The 18988-nt window shown below is 37.0% G+C and overlaps 1 protein-coding gene across 2 annotated transcripts in view; it reads left to right on the top strand.

Annotated features, from left to right (window-relative positions):
• Window positions 1-18988, top strand: part of MRC1 (mannose receptor C-type 1) — a 124612-nt gene that overhangs the window by 50817 nt on the left and 54807 nt on the right. For both annotated transcript variants that reach the window (XM_055429510.2, XM_055429502.2), the window contains exons 8-14: window positions 247-404; window positions 2989-3099; window positions 9220-9335; window positions 11218-11366; window positions 14683-14882; window positions 17361-17488; window positions 18144-18231. In XM_055429510.2, coding sequence (XP_055285485.1) covers window positions 247-404; window positions 2989-3099; window positions 9220-9335; window positions 11218-11366; window positions 14683-14882; window positions 17361-17488; window positions 18144-18231 — 950 coding nt within the window. The remainder of the gene's footprint in view (window positions 1-246; window positions 405-2988; window positions 3100-9219; window positions 9336-11217; window positions 11367-14682; window positions 14883-17360; window positions 17489-18143; window positions 18232-18988) is intronic.

Below are 18988 nucleotides of genomic sequence, written 5' to 3'. Positions count from 1 at the left end.
GTACAGTCACCTTCACAATGTGAAGAATATATTACACATTTTAAACTAAAACTAACAACACAAAATGTCATTGACATCTCGGGCTACAGAGGTAGATCCATTTAATGTGCAAGTGGATGGTATATTATGATAGTTGTAATATCAAGGGAGTTGTTGATAAAGAAGGGGCCTTCCTCTCCTGATAACCTTTGATCTTTGGAAAGAAAACTTTGTGTAAATTGCTTCTGTGCTTTTCTTCCTGTTTAGAGCCAAGTGATGAGTTATGGATTGGCTTAAACGACATCAAGATTCAAATGTACTTTGAATGGAGTGATGGCACCCCCGTAACTTTTACCAAATGGCTTCGTGGAGAACCAAGTCATGAAAACAACAGGCAGGAAGACTGTGCAGTGATGAAAGGCAAAGTAAGACATTTTTAATTACTGATATCTAGCAAAAGCCACAGGAAAATTTTCCCTTTGCCCCACTTATTATCTATCATTGTTTCCATTGTTTCTATCCTAATGAATTGACATAGATCAAAGTTGAACTAGAATTCAGATTCAGTCTCTTGAATCTCTTGGCCAAGTCATCTTCAAGAAGATCAGAAACGCAGCAGATAAACTGTCAATTCAAAGATGAAATAAACCAATACGAATGCTCATATTGTTTGTGTTTGATTCTAAACCATGCCATATGATTATATGGTTTATTAAACAATATTCAAAACTTTGGTTCTACTTTCAGCTGGTTCGTCCGAGCGGATGTAGACCTGGTTAGATCTACCCTGGGTCCTACAACCTTGAGTCTGTGCTTAGAGAGCTATTTTTGTTATTTTAGGTTACACAGAAGTGTCAAATATGAAATGATGGCTTCCATGTTGGAAATCAGGCAGTTTAGCTACGAAGTATATCATCAAGTTATTTTTTGTTAAAAGACAATGAACATGGTGGTTAAGAGGCTGGGTTTTAATGCAAAATATTTCCTTGTTTGTAAAATGAGTATAATTGTACCCAGCTCACATGGTGGGTATAAAGATTAAATGGGTTAATGCATATGATGTACACTGTCCCTGGCCCAAACTTGCTGTTCAATAAGTATTAGCTACAGTTTTTGTCATTGTGGTTGGTTTCACAGTGAAAAATTGAAAGCTTAAGGAAATAATATATATTAATTTTTGAACGAATAGGCAGAAGAGTGTCGTGGGAAGAGGAAACCAGAGAGCTTTGTTCTTGTTGAGAACTCAAAAGACAGTATGGCTGAAAGCATGGAGTGAGAGGTGGAGAGGTGGGTAGGAAGAGTACTGGCAATGAGAAAACATGCATTAGCCTAGGAGTAGCCAAACCAAATCTGCAGCTTGTAAATATTATTCTGGCTGAAGAGCTGAGTACCAGATTGTAGTGGCTGAGACTGAGTGAGATGTTAGGATTAAGTCAAAGAGTACAGAAGATACTTTTCAAGGTGTTTAGCAGTTGAGGGGAGGGGACGAGCATTCATTTAACGTGAAATCTCTAGGGAAGATGGAAAAGGTAGAATTTGAAGCAGAATGAAAGATGCCACCTTAAGTTCATATGAGAACCCTCATCAATAGAAATAGGAAGAAGGGAGGGAAGGATACTGTTTTCAAGTTGGGTGTGTTGCATGGGAGTCTTCTTTCTGCATGGCTTTATGTGTATTCATTAGGACTTCCCTGGTGACCCAGCAGTTAAGACTCCAAGTTTTCACTGCAAGGGAGCTTGGGTTCAGTCCCTGGTCAGGGAAATAAGATCCTGCATACTACATGGCTTGGCCAAAAATAAATAAATAAATAAACTCACTTTACTTGAAAACAGCTGCTGGTAGGGATGGATGAGGAGGCTGTGTGCAAACCTTTTGCTGAACCGTCACTTAAGGGCTTATGAACATTTTTAATTTCTGTCTAGATCTCTCTCCATTGTGACCTGACAGTGAAGATATAAAAAAAAAACAAACAAACTGTGGGTACAGTTTCTTTCTACATCTTTGTCAGTTCAGTTAGTTGCTCAGTTGTGTCCGACTCTTTGCGACCCCAGGGACTGCAGCATGCCAGGCATCCCTGTCCATCACCAACTCCCAGAGTTTACTCAGACCCATGTCCATTGAGTCAGTGATGCCATCCAACCATCTCATCCTCTGTCGTCCCCTTCTCCTTCTGCCCTCAATCTTTCCCAGCATCAGGGTCTTTTCATATGAGTCAGTTCTTCACATCAGATGGCCATAGTATTGGAGTTTCACCTTCAGCATCAGTCCTTCCAATGAATATTTAGTCCCTTTAAGATGGACTGGTTGGATCTCCCTGCTGTCTGAGGGACTCTCAAGAGTCTTTTACAACACCACGGTTCAAAAGCATCAATTCTTTGGTTCTCAACTTTCTTTATACTCCAACTCTCACATCCATGACTACTGGAAAAACCATAGCTTTGACTAGATGGACCTTTGTTGGCAAAGTAATATCTCTGCTTTTTAATATGCTGTCTAGGTTGGTCATAATTTTCCTTCCAAGGAGTAGGCATCTTTTAATTTCATGGCTTCAATCACCATCTGCAGTGATTTTGGAGCCCCCAAAAGTTAAGTCTGTCACTGTTTCCATTGTTTCCCCAAATATTTGATGTAAAGTGATGGGACAAAGTGCCATGATCTTAGTTTTCTGGATGTTGAGTTTTAAGCCAACTTTTTCACTCTCCTCTTTCACTTTCATCAAGAGGCTCTTTAGTTCTTCTTCACTTTCTGCCATAAGGGTGGTGTCATCTGCATATTTGAGGTTATTGATACTTCTCCCAGCAATCTTGATTCGGCTACATCTTTGTAGCCGAATTCAAATTTGCAGTTTCCTGTTAAAATATCCACTTACCTTTCCTCTTCATAGATGCCTTTTTCTCTTAATAAACTTGAATCTTTGTTTCCCTTTTCAGAGACACAATTATAAGAAAATAGCATCAAGGTCAAACAACTGATAATCATTAAGATTTTTTTCCCCCTTGCTTTCTGCAGGATGGGTACTGGGCAGATCGGGCATGCGAACAGTCTCTTGGTTACATCTGTAAGATGAAATCACAAGCCCAAACTCCAGGAGTAGTAGAAGTGGAAGCAGGCTGCCGGAAAGTGAGTATAGAACGCACCCCATGGTTTCAGATCAGCAAATTCGATGTGATAGACTTAGTTTATTTTTGTTTGTGAAAGTACTTAATTGTCATAGTAGCCAAATGCTTCAGCTTCAAGGTATTGCTAATCTTTGACCCAATGGATTGTCAAGGACATTTCTAATGGATAACCTTAAGTTGTAGACAGCAAATGATCCTTAGTCATTTTTTCCATTTTTAATATTTCTGGTGACCTTGTTTTTGGTGGGGATTCATCTCTGTAAATCTCTGAGGATCTGGAAGGCAGGAGGTCTGCATTCCAGCTGGTAGTAGCTGGTAGTAATTCAGCTAAACCGAGTCAAGCCATGCGATCCTATTGTGCTTTGATTTTACCTGCACTGTGGTGAGTAATACCTTCTCGCAAGTCTTATCTTTCTTTGAGGTTAAAGTAGGTTATTTCTGTGAAACAGTTTCTGAAAACGCAAAGAAGCTACGAAAATACAGGGTGTATGGTTATCATTTTCCTGTTTGATTGCTGAGTTGCCCATCTTCCTCTTTTTTCCTTTCTCACTTCTCTTGGATAAAAATAAAGTAGCAACTGATTTTCTGTCCAAGAGTGTCACATTATGATCAAATCATCTTATAACAAACACCAGAATCCATGAAACATAATTGAGTACTATACCATTAAACCATAAAGAAAAATAGAGCAGACACAGAAAATCACAGAATGTGAGAGATAGAAAAAGTATCTTAGTGACGATCGAAAATCCCCATTTAAATTTTGCATGCTGGAAATTTCAGCCAGAGAAGTGGTAACTTTTTCAAGTCACACAGAGGGAAGTTAAGAACCCAAGTCTCCTGCCAAGTTCTTACACTTTCACTGCTGGTTTCACTACCAGTACACTTATATATTCTTTACTTAATCATGTGCGTATACAGGAGATTGTCTTTTATTGTAACTTTCTGTAATTAATAAACCAATCCCTAAATTTTATTGAAGTGAAGTGAAGTGAAAGTAGCCCAATCGTGTCCGACTCTTTGTGATGCCGTTTACTGTAGCCTGCCAGACTCCTCTGTCCATGGAATTCTCCAGGCAAGAATACTGAGTGGGTTGCCATTCCCTTCTCCAGGGGATCTTCCTGAGTCAGGGATCGAACCTGGGTCTCCCACATTGTGGGCAGATTCTTTACTGTCTGAGCCACCAGAAAAGTAAATTTTGTTACTTCTATGCAATCAAAATTATATATATATTTTTTTTTTCTATTAACTGTCTATAATCGCTGATAAAATCCAATTTAATCATTAGGTTGGTAATAAGAGAAGGAAGAAAGTATCAGCCAATTGTCTGTTGGGTGTGGTTATTTTGCTTTCGATAGTCTTAAAAGATAAATTTTGTTGTTCAGTTCCAAGCCATGTCTGTTTCTTTTGTGATCTCATGCACTGTAGCCCACCAGGTTCCTCTGTCCGTGGGATTTCCCAGGCAAAAATACTGGAGTGGGTTGCCATTTCCTTCTTCAAGGGATTTTCCTGATTCATGGATTGAACCCAACTCTCCTGCATTGGTGGCAGGAGGATTCTTTACCACTGAGCCACCAAGGAAGACCTTAAAAGATAAATATTACGTTTCTAATTAGACAGGAGAGGAAGCAAAGACTTAGAGATATTAATTTGGCATGTTTTTAAAAACACATGCTTTAGGCAGTGGTTTCCTCAAATCATTGGGAAGACTAGAAAAAAAAAATCCACTTGCTGGCAACAGAAGATAATGGAGAGGTTTTTTTTTTGTCTGAGCCTGGGTACTTGGTGTGTTAGTATTTTTGAGAAGTCAAAACTACAGACCTTCTATGATTAAGATCTGGGATTCAGTTTGCAATTCATTGCTATTTCTGTGGGAAACCTTGATTTAAGAAGTTAACATGAAGTGGTCCTGAGTTGCTAATATTCCTGGATGTCTGATAGATTCACGTGTAAATCCTCTTTAGAAGACCCCCTTCTCCAGGCTGATTGAGAATCCCACAGATGAGTTTGAAATAAAAATTATAAAACATAACACCATGCATGAGCTTTAGATAGTGGAATGAATGGATGTGACACTAAAGTGAATGTTTTTTTTTTTAATGCTTATGAGAAATAAAAGGTGGAATTGAAACCGTGGACCAGACACCACGTATTATGTGGGATTTCTTTATGAGTCAATTCTAAATATGTTTTGTTTCCATTAAGATTCTTTGACCTGTGAACTGGGGTGTGTGTGTGTGTGTGTGTGTGTGTGTTTTCATGGTGGTGGAAGTTTTGTGTTTTAGTAATGGGAGTTTTGTGTTTTAGTTTCTAAATAATTGGGAGGTACTATTGATTTTCATTCCACTGCATTGTGCTCATATAAAGTTTTTGTTGTTAGTTGTTGAGATTTTCTTCATTATCTAGTTCATAACCAGTTTTTCTAAATATTCCATCTATGCTTGAACACAATGATCTTTGATCTGGGGGTTCAGGGGTCTATAATGGTGACTAGATAAAACTTGGGATGATCCCCTGGAGTAGAAAATAGCAACCCACTCTAGTATTCTTGCCTGGAAAATTCCATGGACAGAGGAGACTGGCAGGCTACAGACCATGGGATCTCAAAGAGTCAGACATGGCTGAATGAGCACTGATAAAACTTAACAATTATATTATCCAGATATTCTGGATTACTAATATTTTGTCTGTTTGACATAATATTCTCATTGTGATTCTATCAAGTTTTGTCTTATATACTTTGATATGTATTTATATCTTTCTGGTGAATCAGTTCTTTAGTTATGTAGTTATTTTCTTCATTCATAATAATGTTTTTTACCATAAAGTCAATTTTAAATAATATTAATATTGCCACAGAAGCTATCTTTTGTTTGGTGTTTCCCCAGAATCCTGTTTTCCAACTGATTGCTTTTAATCATTCTATGTAACTGTAGTTTAAGAATGGCTTTTGTAAATGAATATCTGCATTTTCATTTTAATCTAATTTGAGGAACTCTGGTTTTTAACTGGCGAAGACATGAGCTTAGATTTGTTTTGCATACCAATCTATTTGGATTTGTTCCTACCATATTATTATGTGCTTTATTTTGTTTACCATTCTGCTTTCTTTCTTTTTTTCTCTTTTTGTACATAACATTGGCTCACATTGGTTCTACTGAATATATTTTCCCCCTTTTCCTCTTCTGAAAAAAGTGAAAGTTGCTCAGTTGTGTCAGACTTTTTGAGACTCCATGGACTGTAGCTTGCCAGGCTCCTCTGTCCATGGAATTCTCCAGGGAAGAGTACTGGAGTGGGTAGCCATTCCCTTCTCCAGGGGCTCTTCCCGACCCAGGGATCAAATCCAGGTCTCACATATTGCAGGCAGATTCTTTACCATCTGAGCCACCGGGGAAGCCCCCTTTTGGAAATTCTACATTTTTACTCCTTTTTTTTCAAAATGGTTAATCTTATATTTTTAACATGCATTCTTGTCTTGAAGTTAACCAGTCTCTTTCTCTGCCTCCTGAACAAAATGAATGTTATTATTCCACTAATGATTCAGAGTATTTTAAAATATGAAATAATGTTAGACTCACGAGAAGTTAAAAAAATAAGGAGTACTGAGAAGTCCCCTCTATCATCCACTCAACTTCTGCCAATAATAGCGTCTTATTTAACCAGAGTATATGATCACAACAGGTGGTTGGCATGGATACATTATTGTTAACTAAACTACAGATCTTGTTACTGTTCCATTCTTTAGCTTCCCACTTCCAATTAGTTATCTTTGCTATTTGTCCAGGCAGTTAGATCTGGATTTACTGACATTTATTGACTTCTTTGTTCAGTGTAGACTTTTAGCTCACTTACTCCTCTTGACTTTATTCTTGACAAAGTTAATCTTTCAGAAGTTCTTTTCGCTGGGATTTGGGAGTAGAAAACTCTTTGTCTTTGAAAATGTCTTGAATTCATCTTCCCTCTGCATAGTAATTTAGGAAAGTCATTTTAGAATTCTAGATTGACAGCTGTTTTCTGACAGCACTATATATATTATTTCATTTTCTCCTGACCTTTATTTTTGCCATTGGAATTCCTGTTAAACTAAATCTTCTTATTTTTTTATTTGAAAAAAGTGGCTAATCTGTATTTTCTCTCTGATTGGTTTTGAGATGTTTTTCATCGTCTCTGTAAGTATAATGTGCTGAGATTTGGATTTGCTTTATCGGTTCCATTTGGTGTGGAGTATCTCTTCATTTGAGGATTTATATCTTTCCATTCTTGAAAATTACCAGTCATTCATTCTATTCAGTGCTTCTCAAACTTCTCTCAGGATGCTTTTCAACCTCATTCACCATATGTGCATGCTCAGTTGCTTCAGTCACGTCTCCTGCGTCTCTGGGACTGCAGGCATATTCTTTAATGCTGAGCCATTGGGGAAGCCCTCTGTATCTTCTATATTTTCTATCAATATGATTTTAAACATCTTTTCATAGTCTCATCTGTCTTCCACATCCAGTCAGCTTACTAATCTTTCTGAAACCACATTTTCTATGCTTTATCTGGCCATTGAGTTTTTAACTTCATATTTTTCTTTTCTAGAAGTTCTGTTTTTTTGTGTAATCAAATCCTGTTTTTCTTTGTTCATAGTATTTTGATCTTTCCTCATTGATTATGTTTCTTCCTTTGTCACTTAAATCACCATAACATGCTTCTTTTCCACTTGGTTTTATTATGTTAAACTGTTGACTCTCCCTTAAAGGAGACATTTTTCGTACATGGTTTATAATTTTTGGTTGTGAATTAGTTCACTGTCCCATCTCCCCCTACCCTCAAATGTCATAATCTTATATGACCTGGGTTGTGGAAATATTTCTATTGTGTGATTTTCATTTTAATTCTCAAAGCACCTGCAAGATTCTCCTTTTGTGTATTTTCTTTTTCATGTTTTGACTATGGAGTCTCATACAGTGTGGATAGTGGAAAGTTGGGACTGGCACCCAGCTGTGGCACAGACTTGGTATTTGTTTTCAGCAGAAGAATTTTTTTCTTCCTGCATCCAAATCCCCAAACAAGTGACAAGGATCTCTTAAATTCCTGTTTTTGTGGGTGGTGTTTTCTTGCTCTTCTTTCACAGAGGGGCTACCATGAGTGGGTATCATCTTTACACAAGGACTTCAATTCTATGGGCTTCCCTGATGGCTCAGTGGTAAAGAACCTGCCTGCCAATGCAGGAGATGTGGGTTTAATCCCTAGGTTGGGAGGATCCCCCAGAGAAGGAAATGGCAACCCATTCCAGTATTCTTGCCTGGGAAATCCCATGGACAGAGGAGCCTGGCAAGCTACAGTCCACAGGATCATAAAAGAATCGGACATAACTTAGTAACTAAACAACAACAATCAGTTCTATCTCCCTGCCTCAGGTGAGCTGATAGCCCAATATCCTAATCTGTATGAACATTAAAACTCTAATCCATAAACTTGAGGACCTTAATCTTGGTCTGAAATATGACTGGGCAACTACAATCTCAGCTCGTACATTTTCTATTCCAGCTTTTTCGTTTTCTAGTACTTATTTTTGAACCTGAAGATTTCTCCTTCTTTCTCTCAAATTCTAGTATAGATTTTCTGTTTATTGCCGTGTTTCTGTTTAGCATTTCTATGTGTTTGAATTGTAGGGGAGCAACCATGTCAAATTATGGTGCCGGGAGTCTGATAAGTACTAACCTTTGCCCAGATGGCACAACCTTGTACTCACTATCTACAGATGTCTTCAGTAGGTGACTAGGCTTGTTCTTCTGCAAATTAGTTCCTCTGGCTACCTGTTGTAAGAATGAGAACTTAGACATTTCATTCAGTTTCTCTGGCAAGCATTTCACAAATCATTTTTGTTGAAAATTGCATCAGAATGGAAAGAATGACTCCCCTCACCCCCATTTTGTATCATAATTTGTCATATGAAGAACAATGCACTCCTGTTTTCTTTAGTCGCATAAATTGTTTTCATTGCATATCAAGTTACTGATATTTGTGTTATTTACATGCTTCTATTGTTTATCAATTTGTATTTCAAGATATAGACATTATTAAAATAATATTATGTAATAAACATGCATGATATTCCGCTTGATAATGTTAATAGGGCTGGAAAAGGCATGGATTCTACTGCTATTTGATTGGACACACACTTTCAACATTTACAGAAGCAAACCAAACCTGTGTAAGTGAAAAGGCTTACCTAACAACTGTTGAAGACAGGTATGCAACTATTCTATTTAAAATATATATATATTGAATACTGAAACATTTTCAGAAGAGTATATCAGTATGCTCTAAATTTCTGAGTAAGTTACACTGAATCTTTAAGTATGGTTTGTAAATTTAGAAGCAGTAAAAATCATATTTTTACTTGGATTCTTCATTGCACACACTAAAAAATATTTTGCTACTTTTAGTACCATAAAACAAGAACAGTTTGCTAATATTCTAGTAAATGTTGTTTACAGATCTAACTTTTTTAATGTAGTAGATCTCAAAGTTTTTAAAGCAGAGAAAGTAAGGAAAATTTATCATCTCAAGAAATCAAACTTTCTATTTTTACTACCACCTCCAACATAAAAAAAGATAGACAGGAACTTCCCTTGTCAGTCCAGTGGGGGTGGGAGGGAGCAGAGAGATTTTCTAGGCTTACTAGACTAGTAGGTCCAGAAAATGATGTGGACATAGAGAATTTTATGTAACTTTTAACTTCTAGCGTTCCATCCTTCCTTGAGATTTCAGTATTTATTTTTCTCCTACTTTTTTCAAGAAATTTTAATTTTTTTAATTGTCCATTTGATTTGGAGTAAACGTAAAAATTATTGAATTTTATTACAGTAAATTATATTTATTGGCCTTTCAAAGCAGGCCCAATAAAATCTAGAAGATGCTATTGATATTAAAATTCTTTGATAAAATGAAAGACATCATAGAATTCATAGAATTTGTATAGTCTTTATAAAAAACATATTTCAACATTCTTTCTTCATGTATAATTAAATGTCTGATACATTGCTTGCCTCTGAAAATCAGAACATAGATAATTTTTATCTTATGACCTGGAAGTAAGCTATCCATTTTTAAGTACCTTGGGAGTGTGTTCTGGTCTATCTTGTTGGTCTTTGAGTTGACTGGAGCCTAGATGTCCCTAGATTTTCTATTTTAGGTTTGCTTTTTGTGTGTGTGTTTTCTGTGATATTTGTGTTCAGGAACTCACTAACTCTGTGGTTCAATTTGGTGTTTAAGCATTTAAGAAAAATTGAGTTTCTTATTTTTAATTTTTTTTTTGGTTTGTTCAGTTTAGGGAATGAAATTATTCAGACTAGGGTCAAACCAATGTTCTGTTATTGTGGTTTTCTCTCCATTTCCTTTCTGCTCTTGCTAGAGCCATCTGCAACTCCCTTGTTCCTGGAAATTTTGAACATCACTTTTCTTTTGCTTCAAAGAGAGACTTTTTTTGCGTATGCTGCTGCGTCACTGTCATTTATCAATTAAGACAAATTTTGTTTGCCTTACTAACCACAGTATATTATTACCAGATGACGCCAAATATAAAGATGAGATCCAGAGGGAGAAAAAATGTTGGAGCTTGTGATTCTGCTCCCAGTTCTTTCTAGAGATTGAATTTCTAGTTATTTATATTTCTTGATAATTTTCTCTGTTGTTTCAGAGCTGAGAAATGGGAATGAAATTGAGGGGAAAATTGACACAGATTTTCTAATTGTATTATCTTTAATAATGTTGCAGCCTCTCCACTTACTTCACCAAGAATTGTGTAGAGCATCTGAAATATTTGAAAAGTGAACTGATTTTCAAACATTGTATTTTAAAAGGCAGCAGGATAAGCAGAGGGACTGGTGAGAAATAGAAATAGTTTGGGTACATTTGAATGATTTTATTTTATCAGCCGTATGATACTTTTCCTTCATAAGATCATATTTCCTTAGTGAAATTTGCATAATTTAAATGACAAGTAAATAGGACATAATAGGTTTGATTTGCCAACTAAATGATAGTGCAGGCATACAATTGAGATGTTATTCATGTGGATAATTAGAAAAATTCACTTTTTTCCTAAAATTTAGTTAAATTTTTTTTTAAGATATGAACAAGCCTTTCTGACTAGTTTGGTTGGATTGAGGCCTGAAAGATATTTTTGGATAGGACTTTCCGATGTACAACACAAAGGCACCTTTCAGTGGACCGTCGAGGAAGGCGTTCAGTTCACACACTGGAATTCAGATATGCCAGGTATGTGCAGGGCTTCCATTTCAGATTTCCATTCACCCCACATATCCATTTGGCCAAACCTGTGCTTCCTTCATGTACCTTTCCAAATAGACTTCTGTAAATTCATTGTACTATTAAAATTTTATTATTTTTTATTTCACTCTCTTTTTCCTTTTAAAAATGTACCCATTAGTGTGCAGTGGTCCAAGATAAAAAGGAAGAGAAAACTACTAGGTTATTTGGTGCCACTCTATTTGAAGTATTTATGAAATAGTGATGAAATCCTTAATGGTCAGAAAGATTCCATGGTGACCATTGGTTCACTTATTTCTGAGAACTTAAAACTGTCCTCAGGGGATATAAAACTTTCAGTGTGACTATGAACAGAAATATGACTGTGCTTCAGCGGTAGAACAAGACTGAGTGCTTATGTAGAATGTATTATATCTTGAATGGGCCACCTGTTAGCTCTTTACAATAAGTCCCCTACATACAAACCCTCAAGTGGCAAACTTTCAAAGATGTGAATGTTCTGCTGGATGCCCACTGTTGTACTATTATACTTTTCAAGGTACTGTACTGTAATTTTAAAATTGTTTTCTTTATTTTTGTTTTTTATGTATTACTTGTGTGAAAAGTGTTATAAACCTATTACAGTACAGTACTATATAGCCATCTGTATTAGTTGGGTTCCTAGACTAACTTTATTGGACTTACAAACAAATTGGACTTAACAAATGCACTCTCAGAATGGAATCTGTTTGTATGTAGGGGACTTAGTGTATATGACTTGGATTTAGTTTTATACTTACAGAAAACCCATAAGCTAAGTTTCAGTATCCTCCTTGTGTTGAGGTGGAAACTGGGACTTGGAAAATTTATAAGCATGGATTTAGACTCATCTTTGTAATTCCCAATTCCATGCTGTTTGCTTGGAGGTCACCCTTTCTCCCTATAAATTTTTATTTGCCTTCTTTAATAAGAAGTTTCTGAAATAGACACTCAAATTATTTTTTGCTTTTTTTATGCACTGGTGTCATAGCCTATGAGGTAATTCAGTATGATTCCGTTCCGTTCCGTCCCGTCCCGTCGCTCAGTCGTGTCCGACTCTTTGCGACCCCGTGGACTGTAGCCTACCAGGCTTCTCCGTCCATGGGATTCTCCAGGCAAGAATACTGGAGTGGGTTACCGTTTCCTTCTCCAGGGGATCTTCCCGACCCAAGGATTGAACCCGCATCTCCCGCATTGGAGGCAGATGCTTTAACCTCTGAGCCACCAGATTGCACTCAGGAAATTCAACATCCTTAGAGCAAATGTTTCATTGTGTCCAATTAAAAAGCTATGGAAGGAATAATAGACCTTAAGTATGCAAATTAACTGTTTGGCCTAAAAAGTCCAAATCTTCAGAAGTTTTAAAAATTTGTATCCTCAGTCATCAATAAGGAAAATAGATCAGTAATTTGGATGATGTGATTTCTGTATAATTAATTTAACATTCTGGAAAATAGTAAGATTTAAGTTTATTTTGAAAGAACAGGGCAGTATATTAAGAGTTGAGTGCATTTTTTTTTTTTGAGTGATAATTTTTACTCGCCAGGCAACATTCCTTAATTTCACTGGTGTTGATCATTTAGCAGTAGGATCAGTTCAGTTCAGTCGCTCAGTCGTGTCCGACTCTCCGCGACCCCATGAATCACAGCACGCCAGGCCTCCCTGTCCATCACCAACTCCCGGAGTACACTCAAACTCATGTCAACAGAGTCGGTGATGCCATCCAGCCATCTCATTCTCCGTCGTCCCCTTCTCCTCCCGCCCCCAACCTTTCCCAGCATCAGAGTCTTTTCCAGTGAGTCAACTCGTCTGAGAGATTAATCTAGGAGCATCCTTAGGGAATAAAAATAAATCAAACCACAGTCATAGGGAATTAGCAATCATAGAGAAAATATTTTGGGAAAAGTGTAGTTCTCCAAAACTAAACATATACTGCCTTTAAAAGTATAATAATCAAAGACTATCTCATCTTAGCAGTAAGAAATCCTAATGTTTTTAAACTTCTATCTTAATGCTATTTTGAAATAAACTATGAAGCTTGGTACAGTCCATATTTTATTTTATATACTTCTTTATCCATTAAAAAATTTTAAAATGAAGATATACATGTATATGTATGAATCATTTTGCTGTATACCTGAAATTAATACAGCATTGTTAATCTACTATGCTCCAATATAAAATAAAAAGTTTATAAGGGCACAAATGAACTTATCAACAAAACAGAGTTACAGATGTAGAAAATAAAATTATGGTTACCAGGGGATAAGGGCAGGGAGGGATAAATTGGAAGGTTAGGATTGACATATCCACACTACTATATATAAAATAGATAACTAATATGGACTTTTGTATAGCACAGGGAGCTTTACTCAATACTCTGTAATGGCCTCTATGGAAAAAAGAATCTAAAAAAGAGTGTATAGAAATGTATGTATAACTGAATCACTTTGCTGTACACTTGAAACTAACACAACGTTTTAAATCAACTATACGCCAATATAAAATAAAAATTAATTTTAAAAAAAACTTCCTTGGTAAAACAAAACCTGTTATTTTTGTCGTTATGATAAATTTTATCATACTAAAAATATTGTATTGTTATGTCTATGTTCGGCGGGGGCGGACCCTGCCAGATATTAGAAATACAAAATGTTACCAAAACCCTGACAATTTTTTTTTTTAGAGTTACTTTCACATGAAGGCTTTGGGTTACCTCCTGGTGACTTTTAATTATTTTTTTATAGGAGTACAAGTTGCTTTACAATGTTGTATTAGTTTCTGCTGTAAATCAAAATGAGTCAGCCATATGTATACATATATTCCCTCTCTTTTGGATTTTGTTCCCATATAGGTCACCACAGAGCATTGAGTACAATTCCCTGTGCTATACAGCAGGTGCTCATTAGTTGTTTATTCTACGCATAGTATCAATAGTGTATATATATCAATCCCAATCTCCCGATACATCCCTCTCTTCCTTCCCCTTGGTGTCCATATGTTTGCTCCCTACATCTATCTATGTCTCTATTTCTGACAAACCTTGACATTTGAGATTATATTGATAATTCAGTTGGGGATATAGGCCACACAAATAAAAGGCAAATAATGGTTCAGAAATAGAACAAAGCAATTGCGAAATGCTGCAGAGTGTTGTGTCTCCTCTACATTTTCTTATCACATGTAGATTTTATCCCACTACTTGAGGCTCAGGTTTGAACGCTTTTCTTTGAGCACAGCCAGGTTTCACAATCACCTGTTGTGAATTCTGCTTTGTTACCTGCAGGACGGAAAGCCGGGTGTGTTGCTATGAGGACTGGGGTTGCAGGGGGCTTGTGGGATATCTTGAGGTGTGAAGAAAAGGCAAAATTTGTGTGCAAACACTGGGCAGAAGGAGTCACTCGCCCACCAGAGCCCACAACCACCCCCGAACCCAAATGTCCAGAGGACTGGGGTGCCTCCAGTAAAACAAGCTTGTGCTTCAAGGTAAGTATCTATTGCTGAGCCCTTCAAGAACTGGGGGTATGTTTCAGCCTAAAGAATCACCTAAGGAATGAAAACAAAGCAAAAGCAATGTCCGGGTTGAACCTATAGAAATTCCGATGTTATTGATCAGAAAGGGGACTTGGGCACTTGTTGTTTTGAAAGAGCGCCTCTTGGGTGGAAAGATAAGAACCAGTTGCATTCAGACCAACAAACATTACCAATACCATAAATAGAAGTCACACCAGCCTTTCTTCACCTGCTCTGCCTTTATCTCTCCATACACTTGGCATCTTTCCTCTTTTTTATGCTTTTGGAGCTCACGTTTCTTTTAATGAAAATTCCTGCCCCACCTCATGCTATCCTATGGCATCCCATTTTGGCTCTGTTCTTGGAGTTCAAGCTTTTGGCTAAGTGAATTGATAAACGAATCTGCAGTTATGCCACATGGGGATTCTAGAGAGAATATTCCTTTGTTCTTATTTAACCCCTGATTATGATGCCTGATGGAAGATGAAGGACTGTTAGGTAGGGAGTACATGGCCATTCAGTGACTCGTAAATGACAGTTTGATATCCTGTAATCACTTAGTACATTCCTATGTGAGATCACCCATCTTTTCTTTATGCAATCAAGTTCACCCAAACAAATAAAAAACATACCCCAACTCAAATAAATTAAGCATTTGGGTCTTTTTCTTTCTTGTAAATCATATTCTTTCTAGAGAAGGTTGGATTTAGCCAAATATAGCAATGTATTGGGTTGGCCAAAAATTTCATTTGGGTTTTCCTGATGTTACAGAAAAACTGAAATGAACTTTTTGATCAACCCAATACTTAACTACCACTTAATGACATTATTCTCTAATGACCAGTTCTCGGGACCTCTTTTATTCCATCCTTTGAGTCATTTGGCCCTGACATGTTTTGTAAGACAGACAAAGCCGGATGAAGAACTTCAGTTGCTAATGTGTATTGGAATGAGGTTGTTTAGTCTCTGACTTAAGGGCTAATTTGGTTGGTAACTACCACTAGCAGTAACAGAGACTAATGAGCTGTTTAATACAGATTAGCCAGTCCAACTTAGAGCATAATTTACATAGAGGGGGAAGTATTGGGCCAAGACTGGAGAGGATTTTACGAATGGGTTGAAAACTAATACAAAGCAAATCACGTATTTTATTGTTGCCTCTGGAAACTTTTGAGTTATTACACAAAGGCCAGGTTCATCCTATACACAACCATTCACTGGAGAGTGGCAGGCTAAGGAGATTTGTTGCAGGATTTCTGAGAGAAGGTACAGAATTCTCCAGAGGTGGGAAATGAACCAAGAGTTCCAGCAGACATTATCTGGGTAGATGTTTAACAAATTCAAATGTGTGCTTCCCTAGGAATTATGATTTTGGAGGTGCTTGGGGTAGGGTTTGTCTGAAAATACATAGACCATCTTTGTACATACTAAGGTGTGAAAACTCTTAATAAAGTTCAGCTATTAGTAGATTGATTTACAAAAATAAAATCTTCTATCACCATCTACACAATGAGGTACTCACAGAGGTCTTGGGAGTTACTGCAATGAAAAGTTGCTCAAGGCACACATGTCCCAATAACTCAAGTAGGGTCAAGGTGAAGATTGCCTCAGGTTGCTTGATGACAACTAGACAACCACAGGTCTATTGGAAACAAATTCCTTTTCTACAAGCCTACGATGATACAGGCCATGTCTCATGAGAAACAATGAATGAAAAGTATAAAAGTCAATGGATACAATGATGTAAACTCCTCCACTGTTTACATCCTGATGGATCCCTGTGGGTTCCATTCCCCCAGCAGTCCTCTGGGTAATATGACATATTCTCTAAATTCTAAATAAATATTAAATTTAGCTTACATAGCATCTTTTTACATGCTCTGTCCAATTAGTGTCTGTCATGCCATGACCTCTAATCTTTGTTAAAATATGCAACCACAAGCAAAAATGATAAGACAGTTTTAAGAACATACCAATGAAGTATTGGAAGACTCCCAGGTTATTCAGTGTTTAAACTAGACAGGATAACAAACTGTGGCATATCTTAGGGAGGTTAGTATCCTTAAATTTTTATTTATGTTTGCTTTCTCTATATCAAGTTTCTTTTATTCTTTTCCATCTGAATGGCATAGTTGACACTTAACCGAATTAATCCTGTCTTCTGCAAGAAGTTGTATGCCTAAACCATATGCCTAAACCTTTCAATCCAACTTTTTCAGTGCTATAAAATAATTCTATTTTCTAGGGTTTTCTCAAAAAATCATCTGCCAAACTTTGTTACCCAAATATTCTCTTACAAATTGATTTTAAGCCAAGAGAATTACATTGCTTGGGGCCATTGTAATGTCTTGCTTTTCGCTAAATGAAATCTCGTCAAAAGTAGATAATTATTTCTCTTGGTTTGATAAGCTGTGAAGTGTAAAATAAATTCTGAATCTGTCTTACTTTTAGCTGTTTGCGAAAGGAAAACATGAGAAGAAAACGTGGTTTGAATCTCGAGATTTTTGTAGAGCTCTGGGTGGAGATCTAGCTAGTATCAATAATAAGGATGAACAGCAAGCAATATGGCGATTAGTAACGTAGGTATCTTTTCTATTTAATACTCCTTCCTTTGATCCTTTGAGTACACATTTGTTGTTGTTATTCAGTTGTCAAGTTGTGTCCGACTCTGCAAACCCATGGACTGCAGCATGCCGGTTTCCCCTGTCCCTCATCACCTCCCAGAGTTTGCCCAGGTTGATGTCCGTTGAGTTGGTGATGCTATATCCCAAATCTATGGGCACTTTTGGACCTAGTTTCACTTCCAAATTCTGGCCTGGAGAATTCCATGGACAGAGTAGCCCGGCAAGCTACAAACCATGGGGTTGCAAAAAGTCAGACACGACTGAATGACTTTCACTTCATTTCCAAATGCTTTAATTTAATAGCTATAAATCTCGAGATGAATTGCTCTATAAAAGCGTAAGACACTTATTATTCATTTATTAAACGACTAAATGAATGAATATCTCAATGCTTTACAATTATTTCAAACAGCAGCTTGTTTTCAAGATATTTACAAGTTGTACCAAAATGTGCAACTGTTGCATAATGCTTATATTTAGTCATTTAATCCTTCACCTGTGTACTAAATTGATATTTTGGGAGTCATTTTCAAATTTGATTAGGATTCATAGGTAACCAAACTTGGTTCATATAGTACCATAACCTACCTTTATATCTTGTATGTTGCAGGGCTAGTGGAAGCTACCATGAACTATTTTGGTTGGGACTGACATATGGAAGTCCTTCAGAGGGCTTTACTTGGAGTGATGGATCCCCTGTGAGTAATTTGATTTCATAGATAATTTTCTTACTTTTATTGTGTCTTTATTTTGATGTTATCCTTTTGGGTTACTCAAAATTTTTGGTAAGATGGGTTATGATGATAGTTTGAGACATTTTTCTATGCAAAATAAATGCTATGTTAGGGTCATTATTCTGCCTCTGACCCAGGACAGTTCTGTTCACCTGAAGTGCAACCATGGTAGACTGAGAAAAATTAGGAAACTCATTCTTCTAATTTATATAAAATAATGTCTTCCTTCTCTCATGCCAAATTGGTATGTAAGTAGCTAGATTTCTTCAAAACTGAGTGTTTTATGATGTCTTATAGACTAGGAGCTAAAGCTGAAACTCCAATACTTTGGCCACCTCATGCGTCGAGTTGACTCACTGGAAAAGAGTCTGATGCTAGGAAGAATTGGGGGTGGGAGGAGACGGGGATGACAGAGAATGAGATGGCTGGATGGCATCACTGACTCGATGGACATGAGTTTGAGTGAACTCCGGGAGTTGGTGATGGACAGGGAGGCCTGGCGTGCTGTGATTCATGGGGTCGCAAAGAGTCGGACACGACTGAGCGACTGAACTGAACTGAACTGATAGACTAGGAGATATGGAAACAACTTTTGATATTCTATTAGAAACCATTGATTTTTGTCAACCATGGACTTTTGTCAGACTTTCCTATTCTCAGCAATGGGGAAGCGGTAGGCTGTGGCACATGCTGGCAGTCATTACAGGGAGTGATTTTGTGT

This window comes from Moschus berezovskii, chromosome 15, assembly GCF_049115385.1.
Source record: "Moschus berezovskii isolate FMDL1 chromosome 15, NW_MosBer_1.0, whole genome shotgun sequence".
Taxonomy (NCBI): domain Eukaryota; kingdom Metazoa; phylum Chordata; class Mammalia; order Artiodactyla; family Moschidae; genus Moschus; species Moschus berezovskii.
This window is presented reverse-complemented; position numbering and strand designations above follow the sequence as displayed.